The sequence below is a fragment of the Phalacrocorax aristotelis genome, chromosome Z, assembly GCF_949628215.1.
Source record: "Phalacrocorax aristotelis chromosome Z, bGulAri2.1, whole genome shotgun sequence".
NCBI classification, from domain to species: Eukaryota; Metazoa; Chordata; class Aves; order Suliformes; family Phalacrocoracidae; genus Phalacrocorax; species Phalacrocorax aristotelis.
This window is the reverse complement of record NC_134311.1, coordinates 20,211,060-20,229,872: the sequence shown is the minus strand read 5'-3', so window position 1 is coordinate 20,229,872 and position 18,813 is coordinate 20,211,060. Positions and strand designations below refer to the sequence as shown.

The 18,813-nt window shown below is 40.2% G+C and overlaps 1 protein-coding gene across 4 annotated transcripts in view; it reads right to left on the bottom strand.

The window, feature by feature from the left end:
* EPB41L4A (erythrocyte membrane protein band 4.1 like 4A) overlaps nt 1-18,813 on the bottom strand; it is a 139,512-nt gene that overhangs the window by 82,636 nt on the left and 38,063 nt on the right. For all 4 annotated transcript variants that reach the window (XM_075079303.1, XM_075079302.1, XM_075079301.1 and 1 more), the window contains exon 2: nt 966-1,070. In XM_075079303.1, the coding sequence (XP_074935404.1) occupies nt 966-1,070 (105 nt within the window). The remainder of the gene's footprint in view (nt 1-965; nt 1,071-18,813) is intronic.

Below are 18,813 nucleotides of genomic sequence, written 5' to 3'. Positions count from 1 at the left end.
AATAAATTGGCAAATATCTAGCCAATTCAATAACATTATTATTTTTCGATGAAATCTGACATCTCTTGAGGCCAGGGTCTTGTGCAGTACTCTCAACTCAGAACAGTGAGTTTAAAAGCACAACTGCTTGCCTTAATTTAAACACAGGCCAGGCATTATTCCCTTCATAAAATTAAGGTAACATGGAGAGCACCCTATGAATACAGCGCTGGTCCGACCTGCTGAGCATCCCCTGCTCCTCACCTCTGACTGCCATAACCCTGCCATTTTGGGTGGGCACTCCAGACAGAGCTGCCCCAAGCCACTGCCTGCTTTGGCTGGAACATCTCAGCCTGGTTCTGATTTTCTTGCCTGTTTAGGACTGCAATCTGGCGTAAAAAGCTCTCAGATGTCTGGGGAGTCCCTGTCAAAAAGGCTCAAGAGAGCATGGGCTGAATGACACAGAGATGGTTCGGGCAGAGAGAAAATGTCATTGCCAACACTCTGACCCCTGGGGCTCTACCAATGAACAGGCAGCCATCACACCAACCATACGATACACTATGGAACAGGCATTCAGCAAGTGGTCCAAGTGAAGCAGCCTGTGATATGCTCAGGGACATTGCTTCGCAGACACTGCAGGGCCAAGCAAAGCTGGACAGCATAGTGCACTGAGCACTAGCTTCCGGGCACAGTATTAAAAGGGAAAAAGATTAATCCTACTTTTATATCATAATTTTGTACTACTTATACTTTCTTCATTTAGTTTTTAACAATATTTAGCATTTGATTCTGTTCCTACCCAAGATACTAACAGCTGTTCCAAGACTTTAATGTAAACAAATGCAAAGAAATTATTACTGGAAACCTGAGCCAGGAAATCATGAAAGTTAGTGAACGTATGAGTCTAATGTTCTACTGGCAAACGGCACAAACAGGGTAAATTTTACATATGGAAAATCCAATCTGCTGTGTCTTTTACTCACCGTTTGATGACTTCGGTCACAGTAGCGCAGTCCAAAGTAATCTATCTCCACTAGGTTTAAGTGACGAAATACGTAGCCCAGGACAACCGAGCCTTTCGTTGACTTCTGTGGGAAAGAATTTACAGAGCCTTTTCACAAAGATATTCCGCCTTTGTCAGCTATGTGCAGTGGCATTCATGCATTCAGTTAGCTTTGTCTACAAAAAAGGAGGCAGTTCCCAATGCCTTTAGCAAAAATCTCAGCTGTGCAGAAAAGAATATTTTGTACTCGTACATGTTTAAGTCCATCATTCTGTAAATACCACTAAGTAGATAGCAGATCAACATATACAAAACACAAAAAACCCCAAAACTAAACTCAAATGTACTTTAATACACACGATGCTAGTGAACCTTATATTTTTCTAGAAAATTTCTATTCTCTGATCAAAATTCTAATCCCCATGACATACTGTAATTCTAAAGTCATACTCTTCCTTCCAATATAGGCCTGTCACTCAAAATGACAACATGGATCAGGAGGCAAAACTCTGCCCTTAAGAGCTATTTTATCATAATTAAATTAATTTGAATTAATTTATTAAATAAATTTGTATCAACTTACTAATTTAAGTTTTAAAAGTCATCATTAGCTGCTCTGTTACTACACTTTGTGAAGAAGGCTAGGTTTTATTTGTTTCCTTTTAAAATATGTTTGAAAGTAGAAGTGGAAGCAATCCAACACTGTGAATTGAAATAATCCCTTTGTTTTCTTGAATAGTACTTCATTAAGGGTCTATGCCAGTATTTGCAAACAATGCTGGGGACATCACTGCAAACAACATTGCACTGTTGAGAACGTATTATAAAAAGCTCACTTCCACCTGAATGCCTCTTATTTGTTGGTTCACCTGGCAGCCAACAACAGACAGACTAGGAAGACTGAGAAAAATTATACACAACAATCCCCCCCAGAATCAGTTAGAGCCTTTGACTATTACAGTCCTAAATTCCACAAGAAAATATGGACATGACTTATAATTAGCTTTTGGTTAACTGCTTCATATTGTATAAACTGTTAGACTGTAGTAAAATCACCAGAGAGAAAAGAAACAGGAAGAGAAAGCTGTGGGATACTGTTTGTGCTATTTCACTTTTTTAGCCTACAAACAAATAATGCCAAGACTAAAATGACAAATAATACTGATTTTAAAAAAATTTAATTTAGCTTTGCTGGTGAAGTATCAATGACATAACGACAGTCAGGATGCATCCTTTTTTTTCAGCTGGTGCATTTGGTCAGGATTTGTACCTCATCACACAGGCAGGGCCAATACAACAATTTCAGAGGGCCACTCACACTCTAAGCAAGCCATGACAAGGTAAACATCTCTGGTAGGCTGCAAATTGTGTGTCCATGCTATTCACCAGATTTACTATATATTCACTTAAACCAGGAGATGGTCTTGAAAGTTTCTCAATGTGTAACAGTCTAAAGCCATCATACAGGTTATTTTCACTAAGCAACGATAATTACATAGTCCCTCAGCATGTACAGTGAGACTTAATTTTCAGACACAAAACAGAAAACAATTTTGGGGACAACATGACTCAGGCAAGCAGAAATTGACTAAATGTCATTTTAGCATTTTGGTTAAAGCAGAGTGATACAGTGATTCTACCATCGGATTCCTCAACAAGAACAACGGGTTGTAAGAATAATGTGGCAGAAGAATCAGCCCATCTTAACTATAGAGTGACTATCAGGAGCACTACAGCAAAAAGACAGAAACAAAACAAAACACACCTTAAAAAGTGTAAAAAAATACAGGTTAAATTATTAGACAGAAGGGATTCAAGACTAAAGCAGTAATTGTCCTGCCTCATTTTACCTTTAAATCATAGAATCATTAAGGCTGGAAAAGACTTTTAAGATCATCAAGTCCAACCATCAACCAACACCGCCGTGCCTCTTAAACCATGTCCCAAAGTACCATGTCTACATGTGTTCTGAACACCTCCAGGGATGGTGACTCCACCACGCCTCTGGGCTGCCTGTGCCAATGCCTGACTACTCTTCCAGTAGTTAATCAAAGAGCAGGAGAGATAGCCCTCTGAAAAGCACATAGTTATCATTCATAAGTCACATAAGGCAAACTACCTTCACCACTGGAACTGTTTCCATTATCATTTAAACAGTACAATAATATCTTGGGAACCTAGTATTGGACAGGCATCTCTAGAAACAGACACAGGAAAACTCAAAATAAACAAGCAGCCCTCACTCCAAACAACCCTTGCAGAAAAATGATGGTGACCCTTCCAACTGGGTACTAAACATTGCAAGAATATTATAGACAGAAGGAGCTCCACCATAAGCTGCTCAGAGCCACAAGGTTTTGACACAGTTAACCAAAGTATGCTTAGTAAACCTTTGCAGAAGGCATAAAAAGGGCTGCCTGCACCATGCCTTACAGGGGACATGGAGTGGTGCCCACCAAAGGTATGGTGAGCTTCTCTGATTGTGACGCTCAAATCCGTTTGCTTTCAATGCATTTTCCACTCTTTGTCTGACCAGTAACATTATTCATAGCATCAGATACTTTTATTAGCAGAACTAATTAATAGTAATACAGTGGCAAAGATGAAGCTGTCAATTTTCCATTCAGGCATCTTACAATAATAATACACACTCCTGGGAGTAATCAAAGATACTAATATAACAAAAAACCTCAAGTCTCACAGGAGTTCAACTTACATAACTCTGTACCTGTTTAGGATTCAGCTAGCCTTCTTGGCTGGAAGTCTTCTTCAGTCAGCTGAGGACTGCAATGGGCTCTATGTAAAGAGTCTTTGGGACAGCCTTCCTCCTGTAGCAGCTAAAGCGATTCTGTTATCCCCAAGAAACATGCACGTTTCACACCTGGTTTGGCTGAAGTTGAAGACTCTCTGCTTTCCTTTCACAGGTAAATGGTAACAATGTGTAAAAAGCTTTTTAACTGCTTTTTAATTATATTGCTAGGCTGAGAGAAAATGTAAATGCCTGTTAATTTATTCTCCTGACACAGCTCAGTTAACACTTCCATTGTTGCAGGTCCTGCACAAACAGGTGGTCCAGCTGTGGGGAAATGATAGAACTTAAAACGGCTGGGCGTGCTCCACCTCTACAGCAGCAAGATCCTCAACACTTTGGTTATCCTCAGCCAAAACAGACTGCATGCAGTAGTCTCTGTAGCCCTCCTCACCAACTCCTTTCACATCCTTCAGCAACGCCTGTGTGTACACAAGCAGTGCTTTGCAAGGGAACTGCCAGGATGAGAGCCAGCAGGTATCCCCACACCGTTCTAACCTCACCTTCCTTAACCTCATATTTTCCCAGCACTGAGGACACTCTTCAGGTAAAACACTGACCTTTGCTGAAACCACTGCAACTTCACCGTCAATTAAAATTCTCATTTTAAGCCAACTGACTTCAGGGTTTCATGTAAGTAAATTGCCTCTTAGAGTGGTGTTAAGAAAGCAGGATTGCTGATGAATCCCTAAGTGGCTGCTTCTCAGTCCTGAAATACATTTTAACTGGATTTGAAGAAAGTTTTGCAAACTATAAAAAGCCGCTTTATTTCCCCTGATAAATTACAGCAAAATTTAGCAAAACTGTAAACTAAAACTATCAAAGACGTTAGCAGGATTACATTCACATCATATGACATTGCAAAAATTACATAATCTGCCTTGCATTAAGATCAGACTTGCTAGAGGCTTGCATACTTAGGGGTAAACCCACGTATATTTGAAAATATCATCAGCAATGCTTTCAAGAGAGAACAAAGAATTGTCAAATGAGTCATACCATCTTGCTTTACATGTTAGCACCATGGCTTCATAAACCAGAAAGGCAGGTTTCTACCGGCTAAAGAAAATGACAGCCAGAACATTCAGGAGAGATCTCATTTAACTGTTTGGGGGTTTTTTTTTAATCAAAAAGAAGTAATTTTGGGGTTTGTTTTTTTTTTTTTTAATGGTACATAGAGTACTGTATTTTTATATATTTACATTACTGTATATTTATTCACCAGGAATTTTTGTATTCCACACTGTTCATTGCTTTTTAGCTCCAGTGAGGTTTTTCTAGTTAGGCATTTTTTAATTTTCTCTTTTGTATTGTACACAGCAGTGCAGGCCAAATCAAATCCATGATTGATGTTAACTGACTTTAAGACAAAGCAAGATGTGCAGCAATGTCTGCCTCAGTAGGATGCTAGCCCTTCTATTAAAAGTGGTGTAGGTAGTGAAGCCTCTTTTTATTAAAAACAAAATAAAAACTACATTGCCTCTTTTAGTTCAAGTACCCATCATGAAACCTTCCTCCTGAAAGTAATTCAATCCACACTCTACCTCGTACAACCGCATAAATGCTAAGGAATATGCAGATGAATTCATGAGCCTTTGCTTAAAAAAAAAAAGGCTTAAAACTTTTGTTGAACATAACCGTTGTCTTTTGAGATGCCTCCCCGACCACGGCCATTGTTAGAGTCTATTGGAAAGTCACAACTGATGCTGAATTAGTTATTTTGCTTATACACTGGCAAGAAATAACAATACAGAACAAGAGCAGAAGGTTTCTAATGCGGAACATGGGTGTTCGTATTAGAGTATGGAAAAACAAGGAAGATGCTATGGGGGACAACACACAATCATGCTGACATATTCAGAAACACCTGTGTAATATCCCCACATTTCTCTGTCAAGTACAGGTCTGCATGAGTTACACTGCTAACAAACCCTCCAAGCTGGAAGTGCATTTGATCTGCTACCTATGTGCTAGACAGCAGCTAGTGTCCATCCAGTACATGAGGTACTCTGCACATGCTAGTAATGGAGCATGGGCGCCAGCACCTTCCCCACCAGTGTGCAGGGAAGAGCGGAAAGCAAGCACAGCTTGGTGGGTATGTCAGCACCACCCCATGTGCTTTGACCAGACAACCGGTATTGGTATACTGAGGCAGACATGCTCTGAACAGTAAACTTAACACCCTGTTTTCAGAGACCAAACTGCAGTATTTTGACCTAAGTAAAGGTTACTAAGGAGAGATGAAAATTATGCACAAAAGCAGCATGCAGTCATGCAACTAAGGGTGAGAAGAGCTACCAGTTCATCCCATTCCTGGTAGACACATAACAGAAACAGGTGTCTCCAAACAACACTTTCTCACTGCTGTTCTTTGTCCATTTCCCCACCCTAACCTCAAGCTCTGAAAAGACCAGACACCACCACTGTTTTCCATCAGCTTCCATCTCTAAAAGCAGCAAGGCACAAGACACTAAAATCAAAGTTCTTGGTGGCCTTTAACAACATAGAGTAAGCATCCCTTTTCCCCAAGGCAGTCAGTCTGCCAGGCCCCAGTTTGCACTCTGTGCATTCAAGCAGAGAAATCTTTAAATTAACAATGCTAAATATTTACAAATATTCATCTAGATAAAACTACTTGACCTTAATTTGCAGAATGCAGGTTCAAACAGAGAATAATTTACATTAATCATACTTTATATGTGCAGACATTCCCCAACACAATCACGTAACAGAAGTAAATACTTTGAGAAACTGAGGCTTTAACACATGCAAATATCATACCGCAGTCTGCCCTAAGTATACTGCATACAAACATACCATCCAAAATGTACTAATCCATCCCTCCCTCTCTCCTCATCTTGCACAGGCAGCAGATATGCCAACCTGTCTTCAGAGGTTTTTTTCTGAGAACTCCTCACAAATTTATGGACGCATGCACAGACCTCCCCATCTCTGTTCCAAGGAACTTAACACAGTGCCTGATCTGTCTGCTGGATGTAACCTATGGCACTGACTTTGTAAGTGCTGTATGTTCAGATGCCTCGTAGACTCGTTTTGGTTTTACTAATGGTCAATCTAATGCATTCCAGTTAGAAAATGCTATTGTAGAAAAATATCCAAAGGTGCATCTTTGTCTGGTTTCGCAATTAGTGTATCCGTTCTGAATTTATAAAAACCATTAAAAGTTCCACTTAGGGGCCAACTCCTTGAGAGAGGGGAAAATTCCTGGGAGCAGGGTCTCCAACTAATTGAACCTCTCCCCTTGTAACTACTGGCTAGAGTGCACTTTAAGGTTCTGTCACAGACAGATGTAAACTGATCTACTTGACTCTAAGAAAAGACACATTAAAAAGTTAAAAAGAAATATTTAACAAAATATTTCGCTTATGGGAAACTACTTCAGCTCAGTGGGCTCCTTTTTTGACAGTAGATAGAAGCAACTATATATCCTTGGTAGAATAATGCTATTTGTATGTGCACACACATTATAAAAAAATGCTACAAGCAGGAATCAAAGTCCAGTGAACACAACAAAGGACAATCAGAGCAAGCAAATAAGTAAAAGAAAGAAAAGTGGATTTTAGAAATGTAATTACATACTTAGTAATGCTTTAAAATTTATCTCATATCAGCCAAGGACAATAGTTTGTACAATGGCAGCAAATAGTGCTACTGAGAGAGATTCTGGGCATATAAATTATGTTTAAAAATTTGTTCACTAATATATCCCCTAATATTAAAATTATCCAGTTCATGAACATCTCCATTTACCATATGACAGATGAGTTGAAGAACCAACAATAACGCATTTCAGCTTTTCATAGAAAAGAGCTCTTCTGAGGAACTGAAGGCCAATGATCATTACCATCATTCCAGTACACTTTGAGTAATTCCTACATCAAAGAAAGAAATCATTATAATAATAATGAAATTCAAAAATACAGCATACAATCACTCATTTCAAATGGTTAAGATGTTGGCAACTATTATTTCACTATTTTTCAGAAAATATTCTTCGTACATAGCTCTGTGACCTTGTATATCTTCTTGGCACGCAGGGCCTCTGTGTGTCCTGATTAGGGATGCTCCAGAAACAGGCCACAAGGACCTGGCAAGGCAGAAGACAAGAACGTGCAAATTTATGATGCATGCACTTCTCATGCACTCTCACAGATGTATTTTAAATAATTCCCGATGAATACGGAAGATGCATCCCTTTGACCCACCAAAGGCTGCGAAGCTGCGAGACAGGAGGAGGTCCTTTTCTCTGAGAAGCTGTGAGCGGCTCCGTGGTCGAGCAGGGCTCTTGTGGGTGCATGGTAGAAGGTGAGGGCGCACGTCCCCGCCCTGGGCTGCCTGGCAGCAGCCAGCAGGCACCCCGCAGGGTGGCAAGGGGGAGACCAACATGCCAGCTGTGCTGCAGGAGGCCCCTTTGTGGGCAGGCTGCCTGCAAAAACACACTGCCCTGGGACTTGGGGGAGGCAAGGGTCACGCTGCCCACCTGGGAACAGCACCCACGTGGGGAGCTCACAGAGGCTGCTTCACCTTCACCTCACCCTCCTGCACCATGCCACAGCACCCCCGCCCCCACGGGCAAATCCCACCAGCAGTAAAAGCAGTGGGGCTCTGCAATTCTTCTCCAAAGGACAGTGCACAAAACCCCAGGAACCAAACCCAGGGAACACGTGAAACCCTGCAAGTGTGGAGGCGGCGGGTGTTGGTCGTGTCTGCAGAGCAAAGCTCAGTGCATCCCAAGCCTCTTCCTTCTGACTTGCACCATCCCCAGAGGACAGTGCTGCTTCACACCCAGCCTGAGCTGCCTTCAGAAGTGCCTCAGCAGTTTTCTCCTGGCAGAGAAAAGATGATGTAGTTACTCTTGGCACATTCATTCCAAATAAAGGAAGCAGCCTATGTTTCCTAGTTAATTATCCTGACATGGTTTCTACAATACCTTTTTTCCATTCACTGAAGTCCTCTTTGAATCCTTTCTCATGTAAGTCTGTTGTAATTTTAAAAATCTATTTTTTATGGTGCTCATTTTGTCTTGTATCAAAATAAATATGTCCTGAAGCATTTTCAATTTCCATCCTGTCACCTATTTCAGATCTTCTTCCTTATTTCTTACTTCTTTTGCCTTATCTCCTTTATGTCTTATATTTTACCAGAGCAATATTTCTTAGGTGGGTTCTATCAATGTACATACAAAATACAAATTGCAGAATAAATACAAAGGTACCATCTTTTAATTTTGATTGTCTAGTTCTAGTATGCTTGTTGTATTCCACCTCTTCGACAGACTTTGTGATTTCTGCCTATGAGCAAAAGGGAGGCACTTTAAGTACCAAAGCATCACTTCTAACATTCCTAAATTTTCCTATGTTCATCAGTCTAAACACTTCTTTTTAATTCAGTGTTGTATGCATTTTTAGAGCACATTAAACTCATTATGCATGGCAGTCTCAGAGCATAAGAACTTAATTTAAATATGTCACGTGCTTTGATTAACTGCTTTAAGTGCAAGACTGTCAAGGGACAATGTCAGTAAAGAGCTAAATACTAAAAGGCTTTCAGAAAGAGAAAATGTTAAAAATTAAAGAGGAGAAACTCATTCTGTCAAAGTGTTTCAGGATTTTACTACTACTTCAGCTGTTAAGCAGAGAAGTAGTACAGTTACAGTCTTGTAAGAAATTGGCTCAAATTATTAGTAAAACAGTGGAGGTTTTTTATGTTGGATTGTTTGGGGATTTCTGAGGAACAAGAAGAATGGGAAACATAAAAGATCAGTGTACATCTTGTTAATCCTTTATTTTGCCATTTCTTTCATTCAGAATGAACAGCTGAACTGTCAGAGCTGAGCATACCTGCAAAAGCTTGTTTGTACAGAGCACCACAAGACTCTCTGACCAAAGAGCAAACCACCTTCTCATGCTCCCTCTCCCCAAGCAGAGCTGAAACTTGCTGTCCAGCTTAGCACTTGCTCGTGGCCCTGGTGACACTATGAACCTCTTGACCATATTTTCCTTCAGTATGACTCCTAAGCATAAGTGGCCTCTTCTTCTGTTTCTTAGGATTCTTCTTTCTGCTACTCCCTGACTTTTACCTCTGTCGTCCCACTTTTTTTTCCTTCTTTTCCCCTTATCCTCTACTTTCTTTCTCTAAGTCTTTTCAAAGCTCTGGTGATGGAGTCAGAAACTTATGATGGTAATTCTCTATTTGTTCTTTAACATTTTTTCCACCTCCCATGTTCAAGAGTAAAGGCTATGCTGGAATAGCACAGAGGTTTAAATCTGTGTCTTCAAGTCAATTCACACCTCAAAGCCTTCTATCCAGCTCAGCTCAAAACACATTTGTGAAAAATTTATCATATTTTCCTTCTTCAGAAACACGTCTTCATATCAGACTTGGTTTTGTTTATCATTTGATTCAGTTAACTGAACTGTCTCATTATTATTCAGTCAAGAGATCTTGCAGGAAGCTCAAGAGAAAAAGTTATGAGAAAAACAGTGGGATCCTTAGATGCAAAATTAAAAGACAAGACACAGAGAGAATTAATTTCTTCAAAGGACGCAGGCTCCTTTTCTTTCTGGCTCTGACAAGGGTGACACAGGGAAGTAGAGGGAGGAAATAAGAAGAATAACCCTCTCCATTAAACAGGCCTTTCAAAGCATGCATATCTTTTCTCTTCTGCATCTTTCTCTCCGCAAGACGCACATCCCGTTGTGTAGTGGTGACCTTTCTGTACAGTGAGCTCTGCTGAGGCACTTCTGAAGGCAGCTCAGGCTGGGTGTGAAGCAGCACTGTCCTCTGGGGATGGTGCAAGTCAGAAGGAAGAGGCTTGGGATGCACTGAGCTTTGCTCTGCAGACACGACCAACACCCGCCGCCTCCACACTTGCAGGGTTTCACGTGTTCCCTGGGTTTGGTTCCTGGGGTTTTGTGCACTGTCCTTTGGAGAAGAATTGCAGAGCCCCACTGCTTTTACTGCTGGTGGGATTTGCCCGTGGGGGCGGGGGTGCTGTGGCATGGTGCAGGAGGGTGAGGTGAAGGTGAAGCAGCCTCTGTGAGCTCCCCACGTGGGTGCTGTTCCCAGGTGGGCAGCGTGACCCTTGCCTCCCCCAAGTCCCAGGGCAGTGTGTTTTTGCAGGCAGCCTGCCCACAAAGGGGCCTCCTGCAGCACAGCTGGCATGTTGGTCTCCCCCTTGCCACCCTGCGGGGTGCCTGCTGGCTGCTGCCAGGCAGCCCAGGGCGGGGACGTGCGCCCTCACCTTCTACCATGCACCCACAAGAGCCCTGCTCGACCACGGAGCCGCTCACAGCTTCTCAGAGAAAAGGACCTCCTCCTGTCTCGCAGCTTCGCAGCCTTTGGTGGGTCAAAGGGATGCATCTTCCGTATTCATCGGGAATTATTTAAAATACATCTGTGAGAGTGCATGAGAAGTGCATGCATCATAAATTTGCACGTTCTTGTCTTCTGCCTTGCCAGGTCCTTGTGGCCTGTTTCTGGAGCATCCCTAATCAGGACACACAGAGGCCCTGCGTGCCAAGGAAACATCACGGTAATTTCATTTGCTGCTGTCCTAAAGGTTCATTAAGCTATTTCTTTCCACCTGTCCATTGCGAACTGGGTATTTTGGTACTGAATTTGATGGAGTCTACACTGCAACCAGTCAAGAACTTTTTTATATATAAACTTGTTATTCGTGTAGGAGAGTCTGTATTTTCAGTTAAAGATTCACCTGTGTTTGAATATATTTTCATTGAAATACACACTATCCTTTTAATGTCTATGTAATAATCACATGATCATAGAATATCTCACTACATCCCCAAAAAGCTTTTCCAGTACATTTTATCACTATTTAAAATTTTTCTTTCCAGTTCAGTGGAGTTTAACTATTCGTTTTAACTGACACTAGAAAATCACTTACTCCTGCCATGTTTACAGAAGGTAAAAGGATAATTTTTTTTCCTAAAAAATATTCATACTTCTCCAGCACAAATTTGATAACTCGATTGCCACAATGCTTCCATGAAACTAATTTGATTCTACGAGAAACTTAATTCTCATTAAAATTTCTAATAATAACCATCCTGAATTTTGTCTGAAAAAATTAAAGATTACATTTTTTTTAAATGCCTTTTTTGTTTTTTTTTTTTTAATAAACGTTCCTCATGAGAGCAATGGAAGATACACTGCTGGTATTTTTTCATCTAAAGGTAGTTTTCTAGATATGCTCACAAGCAACACACACGAAAAAAAAAAAGAAGTCAACATGTTTGCGCCAGGACAGGAATAAGTTATCCATTAGCAGCTTGTAATGGCTGCTAACGGGGAACTCTATACACCTGCATTCTCTCCTGCACCTTCTAGAGTTTCTGGCTGTTCTGAAGAGCTACTATCCAGTGCCACACACTACACGGGGTCATATTACCATTTTACTGGTACTGGGCTGCATTCAACTTAACAACCTTGAATGAAAAAAAAAAAAAAAAAAAAAAAAGGCCCTCCAAGGAATAGGAATGACTCTAACAGATCCAGGCCACAGAGGAGGATGAAAAGGACATATCTGTCACGTATCATAGGTGCTCTTCACACTGACTAGTACTGCCTGCCCCTTCTCCCCCACAGTCACAGCAGGGGTGCCTCATTCAGCTGTCAATCAATTCCTGAATCATTCAGCTGTCAATCCATTCCTGAATCACTGCAGATTTCAGCCCTGCATTATTCGGATAAACCAGAATCTGAGCCAGGGATTTTTTGAAGAATGATATCCCTGCACATAAACAAACACACAAGACAAGTGTTAAGTTCAAATAATGACACACACAAAAAAAATTTAAAGCATTAAAGCAACCTCCAAACTGCTAATTTAGCCTCAGGCATGTATGTACTGTGACAGTGCTACCAGCAATTGTTCCCCCCCAACTCACAGAGGACTGTCATCATCTTCTTTTTGGTATCATTCCTCAGAGCTGGCTGCCAGTCCTGAGCTCCTTAATTAGATCTACCCAGCGTATCAAGGGTTTTTCCCTGTTTTCCCTAACCACTTCCCAGTTCCTTGTCCTCTCCTCCTACCTGTCTCTTTCTAGATAGCACCCTCCATGCTCATACTCCCTTGCCACATACATTTTCACTTCCCTCAGCCTGTCATCCCCACTGGTTCCTGCATATTCCTTGAACTCCCTGCGCACTGAATCAGAGGCCATTCCACCCTACTCTACTTTGACCCTTTGCCAATCTACTTCTTAACTCTCTCCTGCCAGTTTGGCCTTTGTCCCAACAGGAACCATGCCAGGAGATTTCTCCATGGTGTTGTATTGTGGGATAGGTGATGCAGAAACACATCAGACAGCTCCAGCTGCAAGAAAATTGTTTCCATTCTGCTGCCCAAACTCAAGCACCAAAACCACCAGTTACGCAGGTGATGCAATGCCAGCAGGACCTGATAGGGACAGTAAGAGATAGCATCCTTACAGGATTTAACCGATAAAGTTTGAGGAAATCTCTCCTGAGAGAGGTATTTCAGTATCACAAACAGGCTCACGGTGGGCGTATCTTTCAAAGAAAGAGAACACACCTCTGGCACGGTGACCATACTGATGGCAATTACCAAGTCTTTGCTTCAACAGTTTCTCAGACAAAAGTTGTCTGGGTTTCTTTTTCTTTGGCAGCCAATATTTTTTCCTTGCTTCACTCTGGAGAATAACTCAACTGTTTTGAATGAAACTTTGTGAAATAACATACATAACTCATCACAGAGTTCAAAACTTGATGACTGGCAAACCTACAAACAGACCAAGCAACTTCAGTAGTGGTAATAATCCTCTCCCCAGCACCTTCCATTCAGAAAGATCCCACAAGCTTTTCAGAATGAATTTATAGCTATTTCCTCAGAGATATTATTAAAAACCCAGTATTATTCTCAACTATTTCTTGGATATGGAGCTACAGTGACAAACCAGCTTTCTTCCTCTGAAAAAGTAATGCACAAAATATTCTGTGTGGTTTTAAGGGAAACTGTGGCATACTTTAGCGAGTTCTTTTTTTCCCTGTGACCTCCATTCCTTTCCTCTCTTAGTAATTAAACCTTTCAAGTGGTAACTTGATGTTAACCCCAGTGATTCAGACAAGGACACTACCTTCTTACTTAGTCTTCATTTGTTCCCCAAAATGGTTAGTATATTTTGAAGTGCCTTTATACGCTATGGGAAACCTGTGTATACATACAAACACAATTTAGCATGTTCATGTATAAGGAACAGTAGGTCACTGTTTAACCAGTCAACATTCAGTAGCTACTTGACCGTCAGTAAATACTATACCTGTGTTGAAATGTATAGCATATAATATTCTATACAGCCTTCTGAAAAATCTTTTTATTGACCTGTAAAAATTTCAGATATAGCACAGTTTTGATTATGCATAGAAAACAAGATCTCTTAAGCATATATCTTTAAGGATCATCCAGAATGATTTTTCTAAAACTGTATGTACAAGGTGTCATGACTAACATGTAAACTCATCAATAAAAATAAAATTACCATAATCTCTGTATGTTTAATAAATATTTAACATATCAAGGTTTTTGGGGAAAAGTGTTTTTAACCTGAGGATACAAACCGAAGAACTGCTATGCTAAACCTTGGCTTTGAAATCTGTTCCTACAAAAGGTTTTTGTTCCTTGATATGGAACGTACAAGAAACTGAACATCTTATACAATGTATAATATGGTATGTATGATATATATCAATATATATGATACATATTGATATATAAGGTGGCTGCCCACCTGTGCTAATGAAAATATTCCACATACTGAAGACACAAAAATAAAACAAAAACCTTACTTAATCAGCACTGTAGTAATAAATGTCCTTGAAGGAGAATATAAAGACATTATATACATGTGCAACATTGGATTAATTTCTTCACTCCTAGCTGATAGGCAGATTAGTGATAAGCATAGCATAAATATCTATACATAAATATGGCACACAATTTTTCAGAACTAGACCCTTCTTTCTCTACATTTAGTAGAAAACTAATTAATATGTCTCTTCATTAACAAAAGTGTTCACAGAGATGCGAGCAGTTAACTCCTGAATGCTCACGGTCCAAATATTGTGACAATAATGAAAAATGCATGGTTGAAGATTCTTTGGTATGACACTCAAGAAGTTAAATGATAAAATGTATCAGGCATGCCAGCCTTTGCTAACGGGGTTGGCTATCCACTGTAGTCCATGAGTCTGCTCATACACCTCATGCAAGAAGAACAATTTTTAAAACAGCTTTCTGAACAAAGACATAAAATCACAAACATATTTCACATTAGGAAAAACTGTCAATTAATACCAGAGTCAAAAAAAGTCTGTTTAGAATTCACCAGCGATGTGAAAAATGGTTCCTTCAGCTTTTTCACTCAGAGGGAATTTGGATAAAGTGAAAACCTGATCCGTTTAAATCAATTTTATTACTGTTTTTTGAGGAGGATTTTAGATTAATATTAGAAATAAAACTTCAAGCCTTCAGCCTAAACACTGCGTAAGGCCAACCGTTGCTCACAGTGGCTCTACTGGAGTCATGAGCTTAATCACCTTTCATTGGACCCAAGCAGTAAACAGCTCCCAGCTCCCTCCCAGTAATCTAACAGAGTAAAAACTGATGACTGTAATCAAAGCAAAATAAACTATGAAAGTGAAGACTGATTGTAAAAGCTTTTCTGTTTAAATCACAAGCTTGCAGGTAAGCCACTAGTGTATTGTCAGGCATCTCTATCAGAGTATCTCCAGTTCTGTTGCAGCTGTACCCTGCCACAGAGCACTACATAAACCTCAAACAGTCATGACTTAAAGTGAATTAATTTAAAGTACTGGATATGCCCAGTGCAATTCTTTTACTGTAGGCAAATCATAATATGTTCTGCAGACCAGCCTGTTAAATTTCAAATAGAAAATCACTACTTTCATTTTTAGCTTGCTTGAAATGTACTTGGTTATATCAATTTTTTGAAGCCAAAATTATTAATCTCTGATCTGTGTTGAATGCAAGACTTTTGGCAGCATTACTTTCATTTACATTAAATATAGCTTACTATGTGATTTGGACATGATACTATTCACACTGAAATCCAAAGGCAAAAAAAACCCTTTAGTTTAAAGACAGGAGGATCACATCCTTCAGATTTGATCTGATCGGCTGAGCATAAAATAATATGGTTTACTTAAAAGGAAACCTAGCAGCATGTTCAGCAGGACTGAAAAAAGTAATAGCCCCTAGGTTGCCCCTTGCATTTTAGTTAAGAGGCACCACTACTGTAAATTTTTAAGGCATGCCATTTCATGTGGAGCTCAACCATGCCTATACTCATCACTTTGGCAACAGGCTAGTAAATGAGATACGCCCAGGTAGTGTTTCTTGAAGTGCTATTATGAAGCCAGTGACACTCATATTCCAGAGGGAAATATTACTAAGCACCCTTCCTTGTAAGATATCAATTTTTAAGTTTTGCATACTTTTTTTTCTGGTGATGTAAGCTCTTACAAAACTTCTCTACTGACAATGACCACACCAGGACTGTTACATGAGACCACACCCAAAACTGAAACTTTAGAATATATCTTCCAGTGTACGCAGTTACAATGTATACCTAAAATTATTTTTAAATAAATGTATTTGTTTATAGGTTGAGGAGGCAGTTTTATTTTTTAAAGCAGCCCCCAAAATACTGATGCTTTCCAGCCAGGGTGACACCTGAAACTTCATCCCATGTAGCTAATAAAAGGACACATAGAAAGACTGAAAGCAGACTGTCTTCCCACTGAAAGGTGCAGCTCTACGCGAGTCAAAACCTCCCAGGTACGTTTCCATAAAATTTTTCCACCATAGAAGTCTAAACCAAATATTTTATTTCCTAAGAGGTGTTAGCCCAGTACCCACACCATAGTAAAAGATTTATCCCAGCACTATTTCTCCCAGGCTCTGCTCCCAAGCCACCATGATGTACTACAATGCCTCCAGCCACAAAAAAGGACCAAGGCATTCATTTATCTGCCCTGTAAACTCTATCCTACAATTTTGTGCAATATAAATACCCACAAAACAAACATCCCCAAGGACAGTCTCACTCAACTTGTTAGTTGTAACAAATCTAGCCGCTGTTTACTCAGACACCAAAGGTGCCACATATCCCTTCTCCCTGTACTGAAGAGATGATGGATGCCAGCCTCCACAGCTGCTCCTACTCCACTGACCTGCTCTTGGGAGCATAACTCATCTGGTTTCACTGAAAATAAACCAGGCTAGCATAGATCTCTCAGTTAAACTGTAATGGTTAATAACTGTAATAGTTATGCTGTTAAAAAACAAGATTTCCATCTAACTTGGGCCTGAGAGGAATACAATACTATGCCAGTGATTCATCCATCATGCCATCATTCATCCATTTATTAAGGAAGGAGTCAGTCACCTAATGTCAGTGGCTTTGACACTTCTAAGGCCACGCCTGGACCTGCTGCGATGCAACACCACAACAGGCAGTGATTGCTCTCTTTCACGGATGAGTGGACAACACCATTGCAAGTATCTTCCCTGTATTCTCATCTAAATTTAAAAAAGAGAAAAAACAAAGGCAGCTTATTGATAGAAGGATGGTCAAAGATCATCCAGGTTAACTAACAAAATATGGGGAATATACAAGCCAGACACTGAAGGTTTGCCTTGTCCTAGGCACACTCAGACCTTCTCCCAGAATAAAGTAGTTCTCACTTTTTTACATTCAAACTGTTCACACCTACGCACTTTAGAGCTGTCTAAAGGCTTCCGTAAATTCAGTTATTACCTGGCTGTCACTCCCTGCCATGAGAGCAAAAACTTCTCTTGGAAACACCGTGAAAAAAGGCAGCCCTGACACCATGCTTTGAAGACATTATCAAAGCCAGAAATAAGCTGCTGACATTTCCTCAAGAAGAGAATTGATGGATTTGGGGATGTCCCATTTTGGCACATAAGCAGCACAGTATGACAATCAAATGCAGACAATGGAAAGCAAGTAAGATAAGAGGAAGCATCACCTCCACTTGCACAGCTACATTTAGAACCATCCATCCAGGCTGCTGTACTCAGAAACCAAGCCACATGTTTTGCTCAATTCAGAATTGCTGGTTTTGACAACTTCACATTTTTGATGCAGAGATAACACCTGACTAAATAAAGGAAACTCCTCTTGTTGTCCTGCTCAGAGCTGCAATAACCCACACAACACTACAGCTTTCAGCTTAGGTAGGGTGACGATTATAACTTCAGCCAAATTATTTGATGAACAACACTGCTGGGAGGTGAGAGGGAGAGTTTCTCATCACTATACATCTGAGATAACACTTTAACATATGCCCTGTATATCACTCCGCTTTTGTCTGTCATTACAGGGCTAAATCTTCGTTTAAAAAAAACCCCAATAATTACCAGGAACAAAATCATTGCATGTTCCTACTGAAACTAGAGTACACCTAACACTAAAGGTAAGAAGGCAAGAGTATGTTAATATTTGAAGACTGAGATGTTTGCACATTTGTACTGACTTCTGTCCACATGTATTTTTCGTATAATTATTAAAGCTCCTCCTGATCTGATAGGAAAGCCTTCCCTGGGCTTCTTCCCTCAGTACTTCTGTAAGAATCAAAATTTTTCCACTTTTCACCTCCACATTTACAAGCATGATCATCCACCCTTCCTGTAATAAGGAACAAAACACTACTCACCAAAATGCTTATTTGTGTATTCACTGGCCCCTTCTTATTTCTTGGCATAAATCCACTTACGCCAACAGAGCTGAGCTGCCAGAGAAGAATTCAGCATTTTCTTCCTAGACATAATATCATCACACAATACCTAGATCCAAGTAGCTAAAATAAATTAATTACCCAAATTACACTAAGGAAGTCTGCACTTCAAATATACACCAGTGAACCTTATGTTCATTATGCAATTGCTTCTTTCAGGTTAGAAGAAAAAAAAAGT